This window comes from Lycorma delicatula, chromosome 12 (assembly GCF_047948215.1).
Source record: "Lycorma delicatula isolate Av1 chromosome 12, ASM4794821v1, whole genome shotgun sequence".
In the NCBI taxonomy this organism is placed as follows: domain Eukaryota; kingdom Metazoa; phylum Arthropoda; class Insecta; order Hemiptera; family Fulgoridae; genus Lycorma; species Lycorma delicatula.
Genome location: NC_134466.1, coordinates 2,314,798 through 2,339,509, shown reverse-complemented (window position 1 = coordinate 2,339,509; position 24,712 = coordinate 2,314,798). Strand labels below are relative to the sequence as shown.

At 31.1% G+C, this 24,712-nt stretch overlaps 1 protein-coding gene across 1 annotated transcript in view; it reads right to left on the bottom strand.

Moving 5' to 3' along the window:
• Positions 1-10,444, bottom strand: part of LOC142333331 (uncharacterized) — a 60,793-nt gene extending 50,349 nt beyond the window's left edge. Inside the window, exons 1-4 of the mRNA XM_075380352.1 lie at positions 10,325-10,444; positions 8,636-8,785; positions 2,556-2,705; positions 1,633-1,782 (exon numbers count right to left, since the gene is read on the bottom strand). Of these exons, the coding sequence (XP_075236467.1) occupies positions 1,633-1,782; positions 2,556-2,705; positions 8,636-8,782 (447 nt within the window). The 5' untranslated portion in view covers positions 8,783-8,785; positions 10,325-10,444. The remainder of the gene's footprint in view (positions 1-1,632; positions 1,783-2,555; positions 2,706-8,635; positions 8,786-10,324) is intronic.
• Positions 10,445-24,712: the final 14,268 nt, after the last annotated feature.

Sequence of the window (24,712 nt, the reverse complement as noted above, 5' to 3'; positions counted from 1 at the left end):
CAGAGTCTGGTGGAAGTAAGAAAGAAAAATAAACAGATTCTGGTGATACAACTTATGAACAAAGCATTTCATCTGAGCCTCATTTACTGATTAAAGTAAATCTTAACGAACTCATAAAAGATTTAAAGTATCAAAAAAACAGTCTGGAATGCTTGCTTCCCGGCAAAAAGGATGGAATCTTCTTCAAAGGAATACAAAGAAATGTAGCACTTATCGTAATCATCATTCTGAATTTAAAGTTGTTTTTCTGAAGAAAATGCCTTAGCGTTTTGTAATGACATTTCTTCTCTTATGCAGCCACTTTGTAATGAACATAACCTAACAGAATGGCACTTGTTCATAGATTCCTCTAAAGTTAGTTTAAAAGCCGACTTCTGCATAATGGCAATAAATTCCCGTCAGTACCTGTGGCCCACTCTGCTACTATGAAAGAAACTTATAAAAATATTAAATCTATATTGGAAAAGCTTCAATATGCAGTATATAAATGTAGTATTTGTGGTGATTTGAAAGCGATTGCATTTATATTTAGTGGTTTGCGGCTTGGTTACATAAACTACTGTTGTTTATTGTGTGAATGGGATAGTAGGAACAGAAAACCATTTATTAGAAAAGAAAAGCCTAAAAATGTGTATCTACCTCTGTTACATACCAAACTAGGATTAATGAACAATTTCGTCAAGGACATTGAAAATACTCCTGGTTCATGTACTTAAAACGAAGTTTTCTAAAATTATCTGTGCAAAGAAACTCTACGAAATTGTTTTGAGTAAGCTGATTGCACACCATGGCTTCAAAAAAGCAATTTTTTTGCTAAAAAATAGTGGCATATCAATACATTCTACTAATTTTCAGGTTTATATCATGCAGTACTATTATTACTATTGTATAATCATTTTATTATAATTACCGATTATAATTTAAAACACATGAAAAAAAGATTCTAATCAAGGAATACTGAAAAATTCTAGAGAAATGGCATAAAACCACATTAAAAATCACCAGGAACCCTCATAAATACCATACTAAAAACTATGCATGAATTATAGATCCTGGAAGAGTAGCCTCATGGCTGTTATCAAAGATCAATAAGAATGGTATTAAGAAGTACAATATTTCTTATGTTTATTCATTTCTATGTTTTATGGATGTTTTAACAGCAATAATATAACATGCTGTCTGTTGGGAGGTAGTAAACAGTTTGATATGTTACAGAATTTGTTATGGCTGTGCCACATTTACAGTACCATAAGAGACACAATGAAGTAGTTTCTCTGAGGACAACAATGTTCTTCATAAAACGGTTTCTGTGAATAGATTATAAATTTACTTGCAAGAATATATAAGCTGCATTTCAGTAGGTTTGTTGCGTGATGAGGAACAGTATATTTTGGCAATATGAAGAAAGAAACAAGAGACCTTTTATAAAACCTCGCTCGGAATGTTTATTCTTTATCAAAAGCCACGAGTTTTCAGGAGTGACTTGTCAATCGTACTATCCTACACATACTGTTTTATCATTTCACATACAGTTTGGTATCACTTTTTTAAGCTTTTAATCAAAATATCTAGTGCTAAACTAGAATGCTAAATATTAGGTAAACCATCAAAAAGTAAATGAAAATATCTTACTTGTCTAGATGTTGTCGGTTTATCATCTGTCATAGCAACAGGAGCAATCAAATGTTCTGTTCGCTCTGTTTCATGCTTGATTTCTTTTTTAATACTCAAAGATAATGGATCTTCATCAAAAAATGAACTATCAGTTTGTGCATCCATACTCTGCAGCAAAACAAAATAATAATAATAATTTATTATCTTTATATAATTAACAAATATTAAAAATATATCTACTTTTCTTACAATGATAAAACAAATTGGTTTTCGTAGAAATAACTCATCCATGTGAGTACTTCTATAATAATATTCAACTGGAACCTTTCAATATATAATCACACATGATAGTTCCAGAAAAGTGAAATATTGTAGGCATTTGCAGTAAATTAATAGATCAATAGAAAAATGATCTTAACCACAATCTAAATGGTTTGGTAAAAGAAACAGGTTGTTGGTGTAAATATAAAAAAACACATCAACCTTGTTTGGAAACAAAAATGTCATAGAATAAGGATTATCAAAACCTATAACAAAGTTTCTGTAACAAACTAAACAAGGTTCATAAAGGCAAGGATAGCTTTGTACTGTTATAAAACATTTTTATAAACAATGTTAAATGTGGGTATAAAATGACTATGTTAGTCACCTTCATTTAAGGCGTGAGGCACCTGCTCACTGTATTTTATTTGTTACGTATTGTTGTACAAAATGTTAGATGCAATCGGTTAAACAAAGCTATTTACCGTCCTATACTCTACTAAAATGTTTTTTACACCATAAATCAAAATATCTCAAGCTAGACATAAATGCAAAATGATTATATGTGAGCAACAAACAGCAAATAAAAATATCATAATGAATAGAATAATTAAGAATTCTTACAATAACTAGGTTTTATGTTTTTAACTTAAAACAAGATAAAGAAGAAAATAGCTTACTTGTTTAAATATTGTCAGACCATCATCTGTCTTAGAAAGATGTACAAAAGAATGTTCTTCTTGCACAGATTCATGCATTTTTTCTTTTTTAATGGGCAAAGATAATGGATTTTCTTCCAAAACTGAATCACTAGTTTGTGGATCCAAACTCTGCAAAACAAAAGTAATATTAATAGTGTGACTATCAAAGCGGGTTTTAAAGCACTAATATGTGTCGGTTATGTCTGGAAATGACTTTTTATACAAATAATCTATATTTATAACTAACACCACATGAAAACCAAAGTTTATGATACAAATGAGTTTCTTAATCTCCAAAAAATATACATGAGTAGACAATAACAGTAGAGGTCATCATTTTTTATTACTAAAAATGATACAATATTTTTCATAAGAAAAGTATTCACCGGGTATATAGACTAAATTATAATGGTATAATTATAATTACGTGGTATGTAATGGGTATAGATGCTAAATTAAACAAAGATTATAGCAAGTTTTTTTAAGTATTAACTTGTATAAAAGAAGAGAATTTAATTTTTACAGAATCAAAAAATATTCAGATGTAAAAAGATAATTCAAAAGTTAAGATGCCAGTAAAATATTGACAAGCTTATTTTCCTTTTAATTAATCTGACACAGTAACATTTGACATGAAAAGCTTGTAAAACTACAGCCTCACATATGCTATTATCAACCAACCATTAATAAACACATCACACATTTTTTGCATGAAAATTTCATGAGAAGCATACGATTAACTAAACATCTAAATTTATTACACTGTTTCTGGTAAAGCCAAACTGCATTAATTATCTGTGTCACAAAGAAGCCGTTGTGGAAAAGTGAAAAATTTAACAAAAAAATATGAGAGTATCTCTTCTTATAGAAAGTTTACGAGAACCTTCTACAATTGAACAATCAAGACCAGTACATCAAATTTAATCAAAAATATCATTTATATGTAGGATATGATTTAAATTGAAAAAACACAAGCACACTGAAATCTGCCTATTTCCAAGAATATGTTAAATGTTTTTATTAAACTTGTTTCAGAATACTTCCAAGTATTTCGCCTCCAGAATAATACTGAATATCTGTTTCTTGTTGTTCACAACTAATTTCCCGTTTTGCTAATTAGAAAGTCTGACTCCATCACCGGTGAGCTTATATAATTTCACAAAAAATACATAAGTATTTCTTACCTTCTGGCTATGCAAATATGATGAATTATTAAATCGTTTTTTACTTTATATGTTTTTAAAGATCTAACGTTGTTGCTCATAGAGTTCTCTTAAAATCAAAACACATTTAAAAATATTTTAAGAAATTTCTCAGCAGGTTATAAATTGCATTAAAAACTTATGATATGTATCCGAATATATGTGATTTAGAAACATGATAACATTTCTCTAGAAATGTGTAGCTCAATCTTGTAGATAAATAACATACAATTATTACACTGCTTTTCTCATGGCACTCTCATTTTTGTGCATCAGAATGTATTAAAGAGAAATTAAAATAATTTGTTTGACATTTTCATGGTCAATTAATATAATTTTGGATCTTCAGTATATAATTCTTTCATTATTTACTTGACTCACCCATCCAGTACTAAGCCTGTTTTCTCTTATTTTTCATTTCATTCAATTCTTCCAGTAGATGAATATCTAATAAAAATGATAAAACCAATTTTATTACTCTTCGCTGTCTTTGATGTTTTAAGAACAAATGTAATGACCAATCACTTAATCTGGGGATGAGTTTGGAAAATATCTACATTTATTTACAGGGTTCTATTTTCAGTTAATATTAACAGAATTAAACTACAGTAAATTAAAAAATTTTTTTTTTTTATTTGGTATTATGAAATTGCCTGTTGACTGACCAGTTTTAATTTCTGCGCTATGTAGCATATAGTTTGATTGTGTTACATTTTGTCCTCTGTATTTTAACTGCTAATATAAATGAAATTTTTATTTTTGCTACTTTGAAACAAATATAAAGTGCTTGCTTAAATATGAACATAAGATATTTAATATTAAAGTATAAAGTGTTCAATTTGTAGTTGGCATTATTTAAAATAACTTATTTTTACGATAGATTTTTAACTCAACAGCTACATTTTTTTTAAGGATCTTATTGAAGAAGTTATCGATGATGTGGAAGAAAGAATTACTGGAAGTATTTTACAGACATCAAAATGTGTGATTTGCAATAAATTAAATTATAAGTGCATTTGTGATTGTCTTCAATGAAGAATATGATGATTTCAACACTTTTACTTTTAAAGAAACATGCTTGCAAATTACAGAAAGAAATGTCACACTTAAACATTCACACACACTTAAGTCACACTTAAATATTCATGTTGTCAAAAAAAACAAAAAACATTTATTCGACACAGTAATTTAAAAACACATATCTCTACTAATACAGATGAGAAAAATTTCACTTTTAATTTTTACAAAAAAACTTTTAATGAAAGCTGTAGTTTAAAAACACATTTCTCTATTCCTACTGTTGAAGAAATTCACATGTAATTTTTGGAAGAAATCATTTAGTCAAAAGAGTAATTTTAATAAATTTAGCAATGGCATATGGCGTGTGGCATTTCTCCACACAGTGAGAAGGAAGTGGGGAGCCTAGATCATGATAAACAACAGATATATGGGACCCAGGCCCTTGTTTGGTCTTGACTTTACACCCAAAATAAAGTTTGCCTTTGGGACTAGAGCACTACTTCACCACATACATAAAAAAAGAAGTTAAAAGATTTAAAAAAACTCTAGGCATTTTGTAACTAACGACTAATTAAAAGAAATAAAATTGTAAATATGTAACACACAAAGCACTTACAATGATGTGTTTCCTGGTTCACTAGCTCACAACTGGCATTGTTCTGATGAATGTATGCTGCACTAGGTAACATTTGTACATATTTATACACGTCTAAATCTACACAACAATAACAACACTACTCTTTGAGTTGGCTCATTTGGTTCAATCATATTTATAATTCTCTAGGATCTTTTAGTTGACAATGAAAAAAAAAAATTTTTAAATATTTATACAAATTAAAATAACAAAGAAGCTGTAGGTAATGGAGAAATTATGAATACATATTTGAAAACAGGATAAAGAATTGCATTAAATACACCTACTGGTACTCATGAGACAAAAATCATGTTGACCATCGTTATTGGCAACATTACATGAGATATTTGGCACTTGAATTTGCAAAATCAATCTCATGATAAAAGAATCCCATGATGAGCTTCCTTAAGAAATTTAAAAGTGAAGTTGTATTCCGTTACTTTCTTCTGTGAGCTAATCATACTTCTTTGTAAATTTATATGTCAAACCTACTAAAATGTAAATCCACCCTACTAGTGACACCTTGAAAGGAACTAATTGTATAGTGAGTATTATTAATTTGAATAAAGTAATTATTGTGGCTGATGCCACTTACATGTTGCTTTCATTCAATGGAGTCTTATAGCTACTTTTATGGCGATTTCAGATCTGCAAGGGCAGGGAATTTAGAAATACAAATTTAAAGAAAACCTGATTTTTTAAGGAATTGTATAGTACAACATCTCATTGTACCACGGGTTAGTTTACTGTTTACAAAACTCAGTTGAATAAAAGGAAAGAAGAATCTGCAATCACCTAACTGGATGAGGTGAGGCACATGTTCAGCATTGTTAGTATAAGCTGTTTTACAATTCTGTAAAAGCCTTGGTTCTAACAAAACTAAGTAAGAAAAAATAGTTATTTTAACACTAGATTTAAAATACTACCACTCATTAAAATTCAGTTATCTCGTGATGTGTTTATATGATTATCTGTTAAGCTTCAACTTAAATTGAGAAATCATTAAAAAATAAATTATACTTATAATTTTGAGTTTTACTCGAGTACTTTTAGATCTCTATCTTGTTATCATTCTTTGAGGGGTTTTGTGCAAAATGTAACTTCTACTTTTTTGCAAATTTATGGATTAAAAAATTATTAATGCAATGTTCACTGGCAGCAGTTTTCCAAATTATTGAATAGGGTTTTCAAAAATATTTTCATGAAAAAAAATTGATGTTAAGATACTGGAGAGGAATCTGTATTATGTTAGTTAAATCACTTTACTTTCTTGAACTTGAAAACAAGGGCCTGGGTCCCATACATCTGTTGTTTATCATGTTCTAGGTTTCTCACTGTGTGGAGAAATGCCACACGCTATATGCCATTGCTATCCCTATGATTTGGAGGAACCCAAAAATCACTCTTCCGACTGTTATTTCTGCTTAGCAAACATTAAAGGGATTACATCAAAATCAAAACATAGAGTGTTGTAATCAAACTTACAATCCGCAATGAGAACAGATCCATACTGCAAAGAATTGACAACACCAAAGTCTCCAGAACATGTGACATTAGATGAAGGGAGCTCAGAGTCTGGTGGAAGTAAGAAAGAAAAATAAACAGATTCTGGTGATACAACTTATGAACAAAGCATTTCATCTGAGCCTCATTTACTGATTAAAGTAAATCTTAACGAACTCATAAAAGATTTAAAGTATCAAAAAAACAGTCTGGAATGCTTGCTTCCCGGCAAAAAGGATGGAATCTTCTTCAAAGGAATACAAAGAACTGTAGCACTTATCGTAATCATCATTCTGAATTTAAGGTTGTTTTTCTGAAGAAAATGCCTTAGCGTTTTGTAATGACATTTCTTCTCTTATGCAGCCACTTTGTAATGAACATAACCTAACAGAATGGCACTTGTTCATAGATTCCTCTAAAGTTAGTTTAAAAGCCGACTTCTGCATAATGGCAATAAATTCCCGTCAGTACCTGTGGCCCACTCTGCTACTATGAAAGAAACTTATAAAAATATTAAATCTATATTGGAAAAGCTTCAATATGCAGTATATAAATGTAGTATTTGTGGTGATTTGAAAGCGATTGCATTTATATTTAGTGGTTTGCGGCTTGGTTACATAAACTACTGTTGTTTATTGTGTGAATGGGATAGTAGGAACAGAAAACCATTTATTAGAAAATAAAAGCCTAAAAATGTGTATCTACCTCTGTTACATACCAAACTAGGATTAATGAACAATTTCGTCAAGGACATTGAAAATACTCCTGGTTCATGTACTTAAAACAGAAGTTTTCTAAAATTATCTGTGCAAAGAAACTCTACGAAATTGTTTTGAGTAAGCTGATTGCACACCATGGCTTCAAAAAAGCAATTTTTTTGCTAAAAAATAGTGGCATATCAATACATTCTACTAATTTTCAGGTTTATATCATGCAGTACTATTATTACTATTGTATAATCATTTTATTATAATTACCGATTATAATTTAAAACACATGAAAAAAAGATTCTAATCAAGGAATACTGAAAAATTCTAGAGAAATGGCATAAAACCACATTAAAAATCACCAGGAACCCTCATAAATACCATACTAAAAACTATGCATGAATTATAGATCCTGGAAGAGTAGTCTCATGGCTGTTATCAAAGATCAATAAGAATGGTATTAAGAAGTACAATATTTCTTATGTTTATTCATTTCTATGTTTTATGGATGTTTTAACAGCAATAATATAACATGCTGTCTGTTGGGAGGTAGTAAACAGTTTGATATGTTACAGAATTTGTTATGGCTGTGCCACATTTACAGTACCATAAGAGACACAATGAAGTAGTTTCTCTGAGGACAACAATGTTCTTCATAAAACTGGTTTCTGTGAATAGATTATAAATTTACTTGCAAGAATATATAAGCTGCATTTCAGTAGGTTTGTTGCGTGATGAGGAACAGTATATTTTGGCAATATGAAGAAAGAAACAAGAGACCTTTTATAAAACCTCGCTCGGAATGTTTATTCTTTATCAAAAGCCACGAGTTTTCAGGAGTGACTTGTCAATCGTACTATCCTACACATACTGTTTTATCATTTCACATACAGTTTGGTATCACTTTTTTAAGCTTTTAATCAAAATATCTAGTGCTAAACTAGAATGCTAAATATTAGGTAAACCGTCAAAAAGTAAATGAAAATATCTTACTTGTCTAGATGTTGTCGGTTTATCATCTGTCATAGCAACAGGAGCAATCAAATGTTCTGTTCGCTCTGTTTCATGCTTGATTTCTTTTTTAATACTCAAAGATAATGGATCTTCATCAAAAAATGAACTATCAGTTTGTGCATCCATACTCTGCAGCAAAACATAAAATAATAATAATAATAATAATAATTTATTATCTTTATATAATTAACAAATATTAAAAATATATCTACTTTTCTTACAATGATAAAACAAATTGGTTTTCATAGAAATAACTCATCCATGTGAGTACTTCTATAATAATATTCAACTGGAACCTTTCAATATATAATCACACATGATAGTTCCAGAAAAGTGAAATATTGTAGGCATTTGCAGTAAATTAATAGATCAATAGAAAAATGATCTTAACCACAATCTAAATGGTTTGGTAAAAGAAACAGGTTGTTGGTGTAAATATAAAAAAACAATCAACCTTGTTTGGAAACAAAAATGCAGTGACACAGAATAAGGATTATCGAAACCTATAACAAAGTTTCTCGTAACTGAACATGCTTGATAAAGGCAAGGATAGCTTTGAACTCTTTTAATAAAATATTTTCATAAACGATGTTAAATGTGGGTATAAAATGAATATGTTAGTCACCTTTATTTAAGGCAAGGTATATAGACTTCGATGCTAAATTAAACAAAGATTATTGCATGCTTTTTAAGTATTAATGGAAGCAAATTCACTTGTATAAAAGATGAAAATTTAATTTTTAGTTTAATTTTAGGTAAAAAGATTATTCAAGAGTTAAGATGCCAGTAACATAAAATAAGGCTGTCTTCCATGAACTATTAGAAGAACACGAGTCAAAAAGGAGTGTCCTAAGCTGACCCTAGTTATAACTCTGTCACACAAGTCCGACTGACAAACGCCAGAGTTGATACTTATCGATTAGCATAATATGACATTTCAATGTTATACTTTAACACAAGCATACTATTTGGCTACTGTAATTGACAAGCGTCTTTCCCTTTTAATTAACTGACATAGTAACATTTGACATGAAAACTTGTACTGCCTCTCATAAGCCCTTTGCACCATTAATAAAGACATTACTGATTTTTTGCATGAAAATTTCAGGAGAAGCATACAATTAACTAAACATCTAAATTTATTACACTGTTTCTTGTAAAGCCAAACTGCATTAATTTTCTGTGGTACAAAGAAGCCATTGTGGAAAAGTTAAAAATTTAACAGAAAAATATGAGATTATCTTTTTTATAGAAAGTTTACAAGAACCTTCCACAACTATCTTTCAGAGAATTGTACAATCATGACCCCACTACATCAAATTTAATCAAAAATATTATATATATGCAGGATATGATTTCAACTGAAAAAACACAAGCACATCGAAATCTGCCTATTTCCATAAATGTGTTTAATGTTTTTATTATACTTGTTTGCGAATACATAAAATATTTCGCCTCCAGAATAATTCTGAATATCTGTCTCTTGTTCACGACTAATTTCCCGTTAGCTAATTAGAAAGTCTGACTCCATCACCGGTGAGCTTATATAATTTCACAAAAAATACGTAAGTATTTCTTACCTTCTGGCTATGCAAATGTGATTAATTATTAAATGTGTTATTATAGAGTTTTCTATATTATTATATTTAGTTATATTAATATACTTACGACACGTATATAAAACGCACTTCTTTCACTAAATAAAAATAACTTTAATGACTACCAACCACCTTATATGTAAAAACAATGAAATAGGGTAGCAAGTTAGCAACCACCATGGATTCTCAAGGCTTCTACTAAACAAACGTGTGTGGAACCAATGAGTTTCCCATGCCTTCTGTATCATTCTGAATATCTGACTGTTGTTTATCATGACTAATTTCCTATATTCCAACGGGGCAGTTATTATTCGGTCCCATTATTTCACAAAAAATAAGTAAACTTTACTTACCTCCTGGCTTTTCTAATATGAATCAATATTCAATACAAAATAATAATTACTTGGTTTTGTTGGGGCAACCATTCCCAATCAACAGTTTCTAGTGGATGTTTTTGAGCTGCCAACTATTTAAGCACAAATTTAATAATTTGTTATTTAGTATTTTATATATTTTGCTATATTAATAATATTAATATAATGAAAATTATTATTTATTTAAATCTATGTATCCTATTAGTTGATATTGAACAAAGCGTATAATTAAAATTAATAAAATTACTCTCAAAAATCGGTTAGTCGCAATCTTCTTTGATGCATTAGCCGCTAAGAAATTTCATTACAGAAATTTCTCTTTCTTTTTATTCTCTTTCTCATTAAAAATCTAAAGAAGATTGTGTTCCAATATGTTGGAATAAAAAAGGTTTATAGTGAACCCAGAGTTCATCTTTTGCTCTCCGATATAATGCCTGTACAGAAAAATGAAATAAAAATTCTTCACTAATAAAAAAAACTCGGCGACAAAGTTTTATACTTTCCTGGCATCGGTTCTTATTACTACATAGTGGAGAAATAAATATACATGAAAAAAGTTTAAGAGTCGATATTTTAATTGAAAATTAAAAAAATCCAATTAAAAAATACGCATTTTTTAGAAAGAGCGAGAATTTGGGGGCAAAATTCTTTTTAAATGGTTGAGACACATTCACACATTTGCTGAGCTTAATATGAAGCGGGATTATGTTGGCAAAATTTTGAGAAAATTGATCCCAAAGAAACTATCTTCCCCCCCCCCTGTGGAGATATTGATCCGATAGAAGATATCGTATGTATATCCACGTGTACATATGTACATAAAATGTTACCCCCCACTTTTTTTGGGGTCCCTGGGTCATGGAACATCAAGAAATGCAAAAAAACCCATACCCCATTTTTGACTGATTACCATACTTAACTTCTTGCAGCATAGCTCTTAGCTATAATCCCAGGAAATTAAAAACAATCCTGTAACAAAAGACTTGTGAAATCTGGTCACTGATACATTATTCAATATTATCTTCTTCTTTAAAAGTGTACATGTATCCCACTTTTTTATTATCAAATCCATTACTGATTCTAGAACTATTTTTGCTATTTATACAGCAATTATACAAGTTGAAGAATAGGGTGTCAATGATAAGATATGTCATCACGGTTATGGCAACATCAATATTAATATAATTAAACTATTTAAAACTTTTACATTACACACAATAATTACCCAAAATTTTAACCGTCAAATCAAAATCTTATAATTATATAAAATTGTATCTTTTTAATCTTACAAAATGAACTACTATCAGCGAGGTTAAGTGCTAAAAAATTTGGATGTTCATTAGCCTTTGTTGATTGATTTGAGTGTTATTTTCTGCCCGTCCTAGCATTGTTACTCTAGCATTTGTAGTTTACGCATTTCAGAGTACCTCCATTCTCTTAACTACTTTTAGCACTGAGTCTTCCTGAGATGGGATCATCGAATAAATATCACTCCCACTACCCATCCGTACTACTGTCATGGTCTATTCTACTTTGTCCCTCCTGCTCTAATAGTTATATAATTTCTTGAAAATAATCCTGATTCTTCATTTTAACAATTTTAAATTTTTATAAAAAAATTACATCAAATCGAGTGTTTATTTGTACATTAATTATCAGCTGATCTTTAAATTTCAGCATGAATATTTCCATGTCTTCTAGAATATTTAAAAGTTTTCCTTTATCTGCGTGTAATTTTTTTAAGGATTTTTATCATTTCACTGGTAATATGTCCTTTTTTGTACCAAATGCGTTGCATTATTTGAATCCTTTTTTCCATATTTATATGATTTTATACTTCATTAAATCCTGTTTTAAATTGTCATCTCATTTGTCCTATATACATCATTGTTACACTCACATTTTATTTGATATACTCCATTTTTGTTATAATAGTTTCTTTCTTCTATATTATTTCTAAATTTACTCGTGACAGTATTATTTGTGGTAAATATTTTATTTATATTTATTAAAAAAAATACTTTATATTTCTCTTCCCCGTACATTTTGCTCAATTTTGTTTTTCTTCTTCTGGCCTTCTGTTGTTCCTTTTTTTGTTTTTTTATCTTTCAAAATAGTTTCCTTATTATTCCTTTTTCATAATCATTACTCACTCTTATTTGAAAGATACCTAGTTCTTTTTTTTTTATTACACTTTACTTGATGATAAACTGATTACTCTTTATTGATAATTTGAACTGAATTAGATTATTTCATGCATAACAGTAATCGTTTTAAGATCTTGATATGCTTGTTGCTGATAACACTTTTGTGAGCGTTTTTGCTTTCAAATGCTCAATTATTTCATTTAGATTTGCGTCCAAGTAACCGATAAATTTTTTGTAGACTTAGATGTATGCTCCTTTTTAGATAGTATATGCTTCTTCATGTACAGGTGATGGTCAAGATAAAATCCTATGTACATCATCTGCTTGAGTGATGTCAACAAAACTTACCGTTGAGTATTCCTGTATAGGAAGTTGTTTCTAGATACTGTAAACGTGACATAAGTAAACCTGACTGCTTTCAAAGACTATTTAAAAAATTTACAGTTTCTCTGAGGTAACACGTGGATTTCTATAAACAAGAATGGCTGTCAGTTTAAAGCAAATCTGCAGTGTACATTTAATACAATATTGGGCCAAGAACACTTCCTTGTTGAATACTGGATTTTATATCGTACAAATCTGTGAGAAAATCTTAAATCTAGTTTAAAAACAGCTTACTTCAAGGTATAGAACTATCTATAAAACATTATGGTAGGGCTTTCTTCTTTTTACATTTTAAAATAATGCCGCACCTTATCAAACATCCAGATACAGTCAAAACAGTTCCTTTGATTCAAAAATAATGTTGTCCGATCTGACAACATGGAAAAACTTGTTCTATGGCTGTCCTTTCATAAAATCAAAGAAAAATGATTTCAGCTTCTGAAGAACAGTTAAACACTGGAAGGAGAATAATGGATCCGTAAGATTTCACACCATATAGATATTTACCAGCTTATGAATCATAATAGTTATGGTATTTTCAAAAGTCTGCAGAAATGTCAGATTCATAAAATTATGTTGAAAATAACTAACTAAAAAATAGATTTATTTTTATATATATTTAAAGATAGAAAATTAGACTGTAATGCTTCTAATACGTGCTTCTGGTGATGCTTCTAATACATGACTGGTGATTAAATTGAAACCTGGAGTTAAATTTGCATTTATTTATTTATCAATCACTTTCAGAACTTCTCATGGACTATAACGTTTCATTGGCAGAGACACCTTAGGAAGGAAATTTGTTTTCGTTATTGCCTTCTGTACTATTTGAGACTGATAAAATTGAAATACTTAAGGGTGATATTCTGCAAATAACCTCGCTTCAGAAATTACATCAATGTTGCTATATTTTAAAAAATATAGTTTTCCTCCTAACAAGCTGTTTGCATCTTACAGTGAAATTAGTAATGATTGTCCCGATTCACTTGCTGGAAATAATTTCCGCAAGATCAATTATGTGATCCATCATTCTTCAATAATACGTCAAATCTGTAAAACATTTGTTAGGTAGCAGTCCTAACGTTGCCAGAATTTTCACGCCTCGTATTTTGTGATCGTGTCTAATGAGATTTTCCACTGACAACATCAGAATAAGATATCTGTTAGTTCATGGCCCAAAGAATTCAATTTATGCTGCGATTAATATGTGAGGGGCGAGATAACTGCAGTTAAATACAGTTCAATCAAAATCAACTATTACTACAGATTTATATTTGGTTATAATTTAATTACAAAATTCATTAAAAAAATACTGCATTATTGCTAGCATATCTTCCAAATATCTGAAAATAAATTTGCATCCAATCTACCTAATATTATATTTGTGAAGTTACTAAATTTCAATCGGCATATACTCCTGAGTTACTATATTTTGTAAATTTGTTTATGAAGTTCATGAATTTTGTGTTGTTTTAAAGCTGCATGGATACCTTTTTCCTTGAACATTGTGGCAGTTAAAATATATCACTATGTAATCATGACTTTGTTCTCTGTTAATAGTAGTTTGATTACAAAAATAATGTTCAGCCAACTTATATCAGATATTCAACTGTGTTGAGTTTAGCAGCATAACCGTCTACTTACACAAATGTGTGTATTACGTGAAATTAAATTGGCTTGGCATATTTTTTTGGGTCCGACCCAGGACATATTTTTGAAATAATTTAAAAGTCTTAGCAGTTTACTGAAACATTAAACTTTATTTACTCAGTTGTATTTTTTACTAGACATGTCTTTCTCAGAAAAGATTTGTTTTAATTACATCATAAAATTCATAACAAGAAAATTCTGACTTAATTTTAACATTTAGCAGATGGTTAGCAGTAGATACTGATAGTCTACTCCTTTCTACAGACCAAATGTTTTCTGTAATTGAAAAAACTCTCAACTGGAGTAGATGTCCCAGGCAAAGACATCACAAACATAAAATATCGGTCTTCCAAAACACCTTAACAATTGCATTCCACTTTTCTTCAATAATATATGGTATTTTTCAGAACTTGAACCAAGACTACTACTCCGCACAGGTGACCTCTGGAATGCCTCGAGCAGTATTTATTATTAAAGTCAAAATAAATTATTAATCACTGATAAGAAACAATTTAATTTAAATGTTCAAACAAAACAAGTTGTTTACTGCCGATGCAGTAAACAAATAAACATCTTTTTTTTATTAAAACTATACTATATACAATAAAATATATAAAAAAAGATTGTATCCTATGTGTAACAGGTCCAATCGCAAAAATAACAGCAACATGTTATAGTCCATCATCCAAATTAATCTTAATACGTAAAATAATCCTTTTTAACAAACATAAAACCGTATCACAAATTGTACTATCGCAGGGCAGAACAAAACACAACCTCAAGTCTTCAGTCAACCTCATGGTATATTATATGTTTTAAAAAAAGTTTGCATTGTAATTATTTTCATCTTATTTCTATCGTAAAAAGCATCATATTTATATATTTATATTTATCATATTTATTCTCCTTTTTCGATATTTCTGAATACTCAGCCCAGAGATAGGAAACTATGCCCGGTCATAGGAAATACAATCTGCAGCTTTGCAATATGGGGTGGTGCAATTTATAACCAATTACCTATCATAGTTGTCAAAATAGAATTGTTACTTTGTTCTCCACACCCATCACCTATAAGGCGAACAATGCCCTAGGGTTCAAGGTTAGTGGCATTCAAACAATCAAAAAGAAGGATGAGATGTCATCAGATCTTTTACTGTATTCATTTTCTGTCCAAACACAGGCTGTTGCATTTTATTTTGTAAGCTTAGATTTTGAGTTGAGTGTCCTTTAACGAAACAAACTTTGTTGAAATATAGCTGTCTATCAAGAGCACAAGTTTTCAGCTGGCACAAATCATTTTTGGAAGGCCGAGAACACGTCGAAGATCAACCTCGCTCAGAGAGACCTTAAACTTCAAAATCTGATGAAAATGTTGAGCGTGTGTAGGTTCTTGTGAGATCAGACCGTCGTTTAACTATAAGGATGATGAGTGAACAGTTAAATTTAGACTCTTTCACCGTACATCAAATTTTGACAGATGATTTGGACATGCGAAATCGGTGCCGAAAAAACCTCACAACGGGACAGAAGAACAATCGAAGAAATGTGTGCGTTAATCTTCTTGAGAGGATTGACAATGACCAAGAATTCTTCAATCGTGTGACCACAGGTGATGAATCCTGGATATTTGAGTACGATCCTGAAACAAAGCGAAGAGTGGCACACTCCGTCATCTCCTTGACCGAAAAGATGTCGAATGAGCAAATCAAAGATTAAAACCGTGCCGATTTGCTTTTTTGACAGTAGGGATATCGTGCATAAAGAATTTGTTCCTCCACGACAAACTGTCAACCGAGTGTTTTACAAAGGTGTCCTTGAAAGGCTCAGGAAAACAGTGATTCGCGTGAGATCAGACATTGCTGACAAGTGGATGCTTCATCATGACAATGCCCCGTGTCACAGTTATTTCCATCACGGAATTTTTAACCTCAAAACGCATTTCTACCGTTCCTCAACCCTCCTCTTCATCTGATTCGAGTCCTTGTGACTTTCTCCTTTCCACGAAATTGAAACGTGTCTTAAAAGGACGTCATTTTGGAACTCTGGAGAACATTCAAAAGATTGTGACCGATCAGTTAAAAGCCCTACCGGTTGAAGCCTTCCAGCGCTGCTACCAGGAGTGGAAACAACGACTCCGCCTGTGTATAGCTGCCCAAGGGAACTACTTTGAAGGGTATAATATTTTTGTTTGAAACATATAAAAACTTTAGTAAGTAAAAAGTCAATCTCATTACTTTTCTCACACACCTCGTATATATATATATATATATATATATATATATATTCAAGCTCGATTGAATGTATTAATTTTATAAGGTTACAGATTGACATAACTGAAATAGAAGTTTCACACACAGTATGGCGGATATATCTATTACGTAATACCAATTTAATTTCTTGACTAATCATCATAATAAAAGCTTAGTATATGTTACTGTGAAAAATCAATATATGGCACATATCGATATTCTCCGTTGAATGTCGACACATACCAAATAAGTCAGTGAAATATTTGTTTATTCAGACTTTCGCCGGTATATGTCGACAAACACAGTTAACCTATGGTGAGGGTCGAAACGATAATAATTAAAAAAACAAAAATCATCTAATACCAATCTCTAAGGTAAATAATTTTTTACGAGAAACCTTTCTAAAAAAAAAAGTTTAAATTTATGCAAAACATACCTACGCTCGCTAAACTCGTCTAATTAACGTTAAATATAAAAATTATATATGTTAATCTCTAATATTGGAGGCAATTAATCAAATTCACCTCATTTATAAAAAAAGTTAATCAAATTTTCCACATTTTATAATTTGGAAGGGCCAATCAGGATATAAAGAATATGCTAAGTGCATTGATGAACGGTAATGTTCAAAAATGCTCAATTTTTTTTTAAATATCTTTATTCAACTTCTACCATCAGTGGATACTGAATGCGGTGAATTTGATTAATCGCCTCCAGAGTGTTAGAGAATATCATATATAATTTGTGTATTTAACACGAGGTTAGCGAGTATAGCTTATGTCTTCTTTCTTTTTCCTGTTTAGCCTCCAGTAAAAACCTTTCAGATAATACGTCAGAGAATGAATGAGGATATTTACACTCATATGAGTGTAAATGAAGTGTAGTCTTGTACAGTCTCAGTTCGGCCATTACTGAGATGTATGGTTAATTGAAACCCAACCACCAAAGAACACCGGTATCCACGATCTAGTATTCAAATCCATGTAAAAATAACTGACTTTACAAGGACTTGAACACAGGAACTCTCGACTTCCAACTCAACTGATTTGGAAAGACGCATTCACCACTCAGTGGGTTACACAGCTTATGTCTGGCTTATTTTTAACTTCCTTTTTTTACGATGATTTCTCATAATCTATTTACTTTGTAAGAAAAACAAACCAACATACTTGGCATTTATAGACCTAGAAAAGGCATTCGATAATGTAGACTGCAATAAAATGTTCAGCATTTTAAAAATAATTAGGGTTCAAATACAGAGATAGAAGAACAATTGCAAACATGTACAGGAAACAAACAGCAACAGTAACAATCGAAGAACATAAGAAAGAAGCCGTAATAAGAAAGTGAGTCTGACAAGGATGTTCCCTATCCCCATTACTTTTTAATCTTTATATAGAACTAGCAGTTAATGATGTTAAAGAACAATTTAGATCCGGAGTAACAGTACAAGGTGAAAAGATAAAGATGCTACGATTTACTGATAATAATAATTAGTAATTTTAGCCGAGAGTAAAAAGGATTTAGAAGAAACAATGAACGGTATAGATGAAGTCCTACGCAATAACTATTACATGAAAATAAACAAGAACAAAACAAAAGTAATGAAATGTATTAGAAATTACAAAAATGGACCACTGAATGTGAAAATAGGAGGAGAAAAGATTATGGAGGTAGAAGAATTTTGTTATTTGGGAAGTAGAATTACTAAAGATGGCCGAAGCAGGAGCGATATAAAATGCCGAATAGCACAGGCAAAACGAGCTTTCAGTCAGAAATATAATTTGTTTACATCAAAAATTAATTTAAATGTCAGGAAAACATTTTTGAAAGTATATGTTTGGTTTGTCGCTTTATATGGAAGTGAAACTTGGACAATCAGAGTATCTGAGAAGAAAAGATTAGAAGCTTTTGAAATGCGGTGCTATAGGAGAATGTTAAAAATCAGATGGATGGATAACGTGACAAATGAAGAGGTATTGCGCAAGTAGATGAAGAAAGAACCATTTGGAAAAATATAGTTAAAAGAAGACACAGACTTATAGGCCATATACTAAGGCATCCTGGAATAGTCGCTTTAATATTGGAGGGACAGGTAGAAGGAAAAAATTGTGTAGGCAGGCCACGTTTGGAATATGTAAAACAAATTGTTAGGGATGTAGGATGTAGGGGGTATACCGAAATGAAACGATTAGCACTAGATGGGGAATCTTGGAGAGCTGCATCAAACCAGTCAAATGACTGAAGACAAAAAAAAAATTTACTTTGTACATTGATATCAGGTATTCTTCTTTTTTTTTAATTTTTAATTATTGTTTCAATTCCCACCAGAGCTTATCCATGTTTGTCGACATATACCGGCGAAAGTCCAAATAAGCATATATTTCAGCTTTCACCTAACATATTTCGTATGTGACGATACTTACCATATAGCAACCATAATTTAGTAATAATGAAATGTAGAACGGAGTTTAAAAACCTGAAGAAAAAGTGTCAAATGAATCTGTAGAATTTAGAGAAGCTTAAGGAAGAGGAAGTAAAGAAGATTTTTGGGAAGAACATTGCAAGAGGTCTGAATAAAAAAGATAAGTTAAAAAATGTAGAAGAATGGGAGAATGTTAAAAAGGAAATTCTTAAATCAACAGAAGTGAACTTAGGCATAACAAAGAGAACCGGTAGAAAACCTTGGATGTCAGAGGATATGTTGCAGTTGATGGATGAACGTAGAAAATATAATACTATTACTGATGACGTAAAGGAACTATTGACAATTAAGAAATACTATAAACAGGAAGTGCAAACTAGCAAAAGAAAAGTGTTTAGAAATGGAGAGAGAAATGAACATTGTTAAAATACGACGGAGCATACAGAAAAGGTAAGGAAAATTTTGTGGTACATAAATTAAAATCTAATAATGTGTTAAGCAAAGATGATACACCGATTTAAATATGAAAGGAAAGGTCAATAGGTGGGTGGAATATATTGAAGAGTTATATGGAGGAAATGAATTAGAAAATGGTGTTATAGAGGATGAAAGGAGAGAAGCAATACTGAGATCTGAATTTAAGAGAGCATTAAAAGATTTGAATGGCAGAAAGGTTCCTTGAATAGACGGAATACCTGCAGAATTACTGCGCAGTGCAGGTGAGGAAGCGATCGATAGATTATACAAACTGGTATGTAATATTTACAAAAAAGGGGAAGTTCCGTGAGACTTCAAATAGAGTGTTATTGTCATGACACCACAGAAAGTTGGAGCAGATAAATGTGAAGAATACAGAACAATAGCTAATTGTTAGTAGTTAGCTAAACTACTCGTGCATCAAAAATGTTAACTAGAAGTCTGCACAGAAGAATTGAAAGGAGAGTGGAAAACGTGTTAGGAGAAGATAAATCTGGTTTCAGGAAAAGTATAGGGGACAAAGGAAGCAATTTGAGGCTCAGATTAATAGTAGAAAGAAGATTAAAGAAAAACAAAGGCATTTGCTAATGCAGACTGGAATAAAATGTTCAGTATTTTAAAAACTTTAGGGTTCAAATATAGACAGAAGAACAATTGCTAACATTTACAGGAACCAGACTGCAACAGTAATAATCGAAGAACATAATTAAGACGCCGTAATAAAAAAGGGAGTCTGACAAGGATGGATGTTTCCTATTCCCACTACTTTTTAATCTTTTCATAGAACTAGCAGTTAAAGAGCAATTTAGATCCAGAGTAACAGTGCAAGGTGAAAAGATAAAGATGCTACAATTTGCTGATGATGCAGTAATTCTAGCCAAGAGTAAAAAAGATTTATAAGAAACAAAGAACAGGATGGATAATGTCCGACGCAAGAACTACCATATGCAAATAAACATGAACAAAACGAAAGTAATGAAATGTAGTTGAAATAATGTAGATGGACCACTGAATATAAAAACAGGGCGAGAAAAGAATATGAAGGTAGAAGAATTCTGTTATTTGGAAAGTAGAATTATTAAAGATGGATGAAACAAAAAAGATTTAAAAGAATACAAGGTCATAATAGAGATGGTTTTCAATTTGTCATATAATTCAACACCTCTTATTATATGGGAACATATTTTTAAAAATGAAAAGGTTAATGGAAATACTGAATTTCTATATCTACTTGAATTGTAGAATGGTCTATTTCATCGTTGTTTCTTCATTCAACCTGTTATTTCTGTAAAAAAATTAATTTCTGATAATGACAGTTGATTAAGATGTAGGTATATTTTGTCGGCAATAAACAAATAATATTTAACTTTTCTGTCACCTTTATTTATTAATTTATTTAATAACAAAATACATTAAAATATATAATACAATACAAGCATTGTACATTTTTAAAAGAAATATAGTTTTGTTGATTCATTTAAAATAAAAAAATATTAATGTTATTTTACAAATTTATTTTAGTTTCAGCAGCAAAGGTTTAAGACCTTGTTGTTAGTAAAAACATTAATTTAACTATAGTAATAAATCTAGTAGATACAGTAAGAGAAACCTTGAAAATGCAATACTTAGTTCATGAGCACAACAAAATTATAGCAGCTAATTACAATTTTAATTACTGGATTTAAATATTGGATGTTTTGAAGAAAAAAAAACAAGGAGGTAAATTAGTTATGTAAATATACATATGATGGTGTATATAAATATATATATATATATATATATATATATAGACAACTCATTCTTGAAAAGTAAGAAAAAAATCATATAAACATAGGTCTGAAAACGCTTCGTTAACGAGTTATACAGGTGAAACATTTCACCCGAGTTTTAGTTCCTCCAGGTAAATTAAGGCTTTCTGAAATTCTGGGAAGGTCAATTAATGGGCAAATTCAATTGTTTCTTATGGGTTTTGAGCTGGGAAATAAAAAAAAATAGGTCCCAGAACTGTATCTCTCTTAGTTTCTAAGATATCCCGTGTAAAACGCCAAAAATAGGGTCAAAAAACACATTTTTTACGTTTGACGTACAATTACATTAAATTGGCAATAAATCATACATGTTTTAAACATAAATTGTAGAGAATTTAATTATAAGAAGATTGATGTAAATAATGTCAACAAAAAAGAAATAAAATTTTAAACATGCCGACTTTAATTACCAACAAAACCAATGAAAACTTAGAAGAAAATGTTACAAAAAAGAAAACAGATGTGTCTAGTAAGTACAATAATTTTAGACCTATATTCCGTAACCGCTGCTGCGGCACTTCAATTGCAAAATCCATAGATGAAAATCATGTCGGCATATTTGGCATTAGTGAAGATACATTTTTCAAAACAAAACTAAACAGAATTTCACATTTTTTAACAGATTTGATTTTTATGCGCCGTAAATTGAATACAAAATTACACTTAACAGTTTTTCCCTCACTAAAACTTTCCATTCCCTCACTAAAACTTCTACAGCACAGTTGAATAATAGCGGTGAGAGCCCATCACCTTGGCATAGTCCTGTTTTGATCTCAAAAGGTTCTGAGAGGTCACCTCTAAATTTTAATTCTGACTCAATGTATGCAAGGGTCAGTTTTATCATGTTTATTAATTTGATAAATAGTCCAGGGTGTCTCAGGATTTTTTGTAAGGATTCTCTGTGGATGCAGTCACAAGCTTTCTTGAAATCTCCAAATGTTATGACCACGTCTCTTTTTATTTTCCAGTTGTAATCCATTATTAGCTTGAGACTCATGATCTGGTCTGGACAACTCCTCCAGGCTCTGAAACCTTCCTGGTATTCTCCTAGTTCTTTCTCGAGTTGTGGACCGATCCTGCTGAAGATTATTCTTGAAAGAAGTTTTTATGTTGCGAGTGACATTCCCCTGTAATTGTTAGGGTCGTTTTGTCCCCTTTGTTGTGTAGCGGATGGATGAGGGTTGTCGTCCAGTGTTCTGGTAATTCTTCATTGAACCACATGTTGACAAGCTATTGATGAAGTGCAATTTTTATTGATCTTCTGGCAAGTTTCCAAATCTCTACAAAAGTTTGATCTTCTCCTGCCGCTTTGTAATTCTTCATCTCACCCAGTGCTAGGTAGATTTCTTTTATTGAGGGAGAGTACATGTTATGATGGTTGTGTTGTTATTGGGGTGTTAGTGTTGAAATTTAGGAATTCAGTCAGTTTTAGGAGTTTGTTGAAATATTTAGCTAGGATTTCCAAACAGTTTTTATTATTATGGACCAGTTTACCATTTTCATTCTTTATTAGCAGGGTTTGGGGTTGGAGTTGGTATTTTTGGAGATTTTGTACTAGTCTCTCGACTGTGTTTAATTGAATTCTTCTATTGATTTCAGTGTGTCCTTATATTGTCTCTTTATTCTCCTTCGGGTTCGGATGGTTTCTTTTCTTTGTTTTACTAGATTCTAGAAGTATATCTCTGAGTTTTGGGATTGGTAAAATAGACATGCTCGATGTCTTTTTTCACTGTTCGTCACCATTGATGTTTTTTACAGGATTTTATTGGAGCTAATTCTTCTGTGATTTGTTTAATGTTATCAACTAGATATTCGAGTGTACCTGTAACTGTTATTTTTTTCTATTGCTTTTTGGTCATTTTCACTCTTGATCAGTTGGGTAGGATTCAATTTTCTTTTAGTTTTAGGGGCTTGGTTTTGTTGCTTTCTTTGAGAAGTAAATTTAATTTTGACTACATAGTGGTCTAAGCCTGTGTCTACTCTGAGGTCTTTTACGTTGCAGATCTCCTTGAGCTGGTGTTTATCCATGAAGACATAGTCCAGTTGCCAATCTCCTTTAGTGTAGTCAAGATGTTTCCATGTTTTGAGTTTTCCTCTTGAAATATGTGGATTTTGAAATAAGGTTGTAGTTTCTGCAGAAATCGACGAGCCTCTTTCATTTTTGTTTTCTTTTGGATTTCCCGATGACGTCATGATATCTTCTTTCTCTGCCTAGTTGAGCATTGAAAACTGCAATTAATTGTTTAAGATGATTTTTGAGGATGTTATTTATAGTTAGGTCGAGCAGATCCAAGAACATTTCTGTTTCCTAATGGTCTTTTGGAGAGTTATTTTTATTATTAGTGGATGCATGGGCATTTACTATAGTGCCGATTTTATTACATTTATTTGGGTTGAGTGGTAAGGCTCTTGGGGACTGCGACTTGAATCCTTGTATGGAGTTTATTACTTTGAGGCTGACTAAAAAGCCTGTTCCAAACTGTGGGACATTTTTCACCACTTCTATCCAGGTATAACTTTGTAGACTCTATAATTACTGAGATTCCATGCCATTGTCAGTGTTTCTTACTTCTTGCAGACCCATGATGAGAATTTTGCGGTGGTCAATTTAGCCAGTTATTATTTTTAGTTTACCAGTCTGCATCAGTGAGCGTAGATTGTGTATGGAAATGTAGGTCATTTGCTTTGGTTTGACTTTGGACTTTGTATTTTTGTTATTTGTGTATGTAGTGTTGAGGCATTCCAGTCCTCCGGTTGCATGTTATCTTCTAAATGGCAGCCCACCATATGCAAATGCTGCCTTCTCTGAACTCTGGTGTTGTTTAGTTCAGACGGTGGAGTATTTCTTAAAAGACCTTTCATGGTTGACTGTCAAGGGGTCACCTGTAGTGAGACTAGGTCCTGAGTTACAACTCTAGATGTGATCTAGTGAGGTGTGATTTGA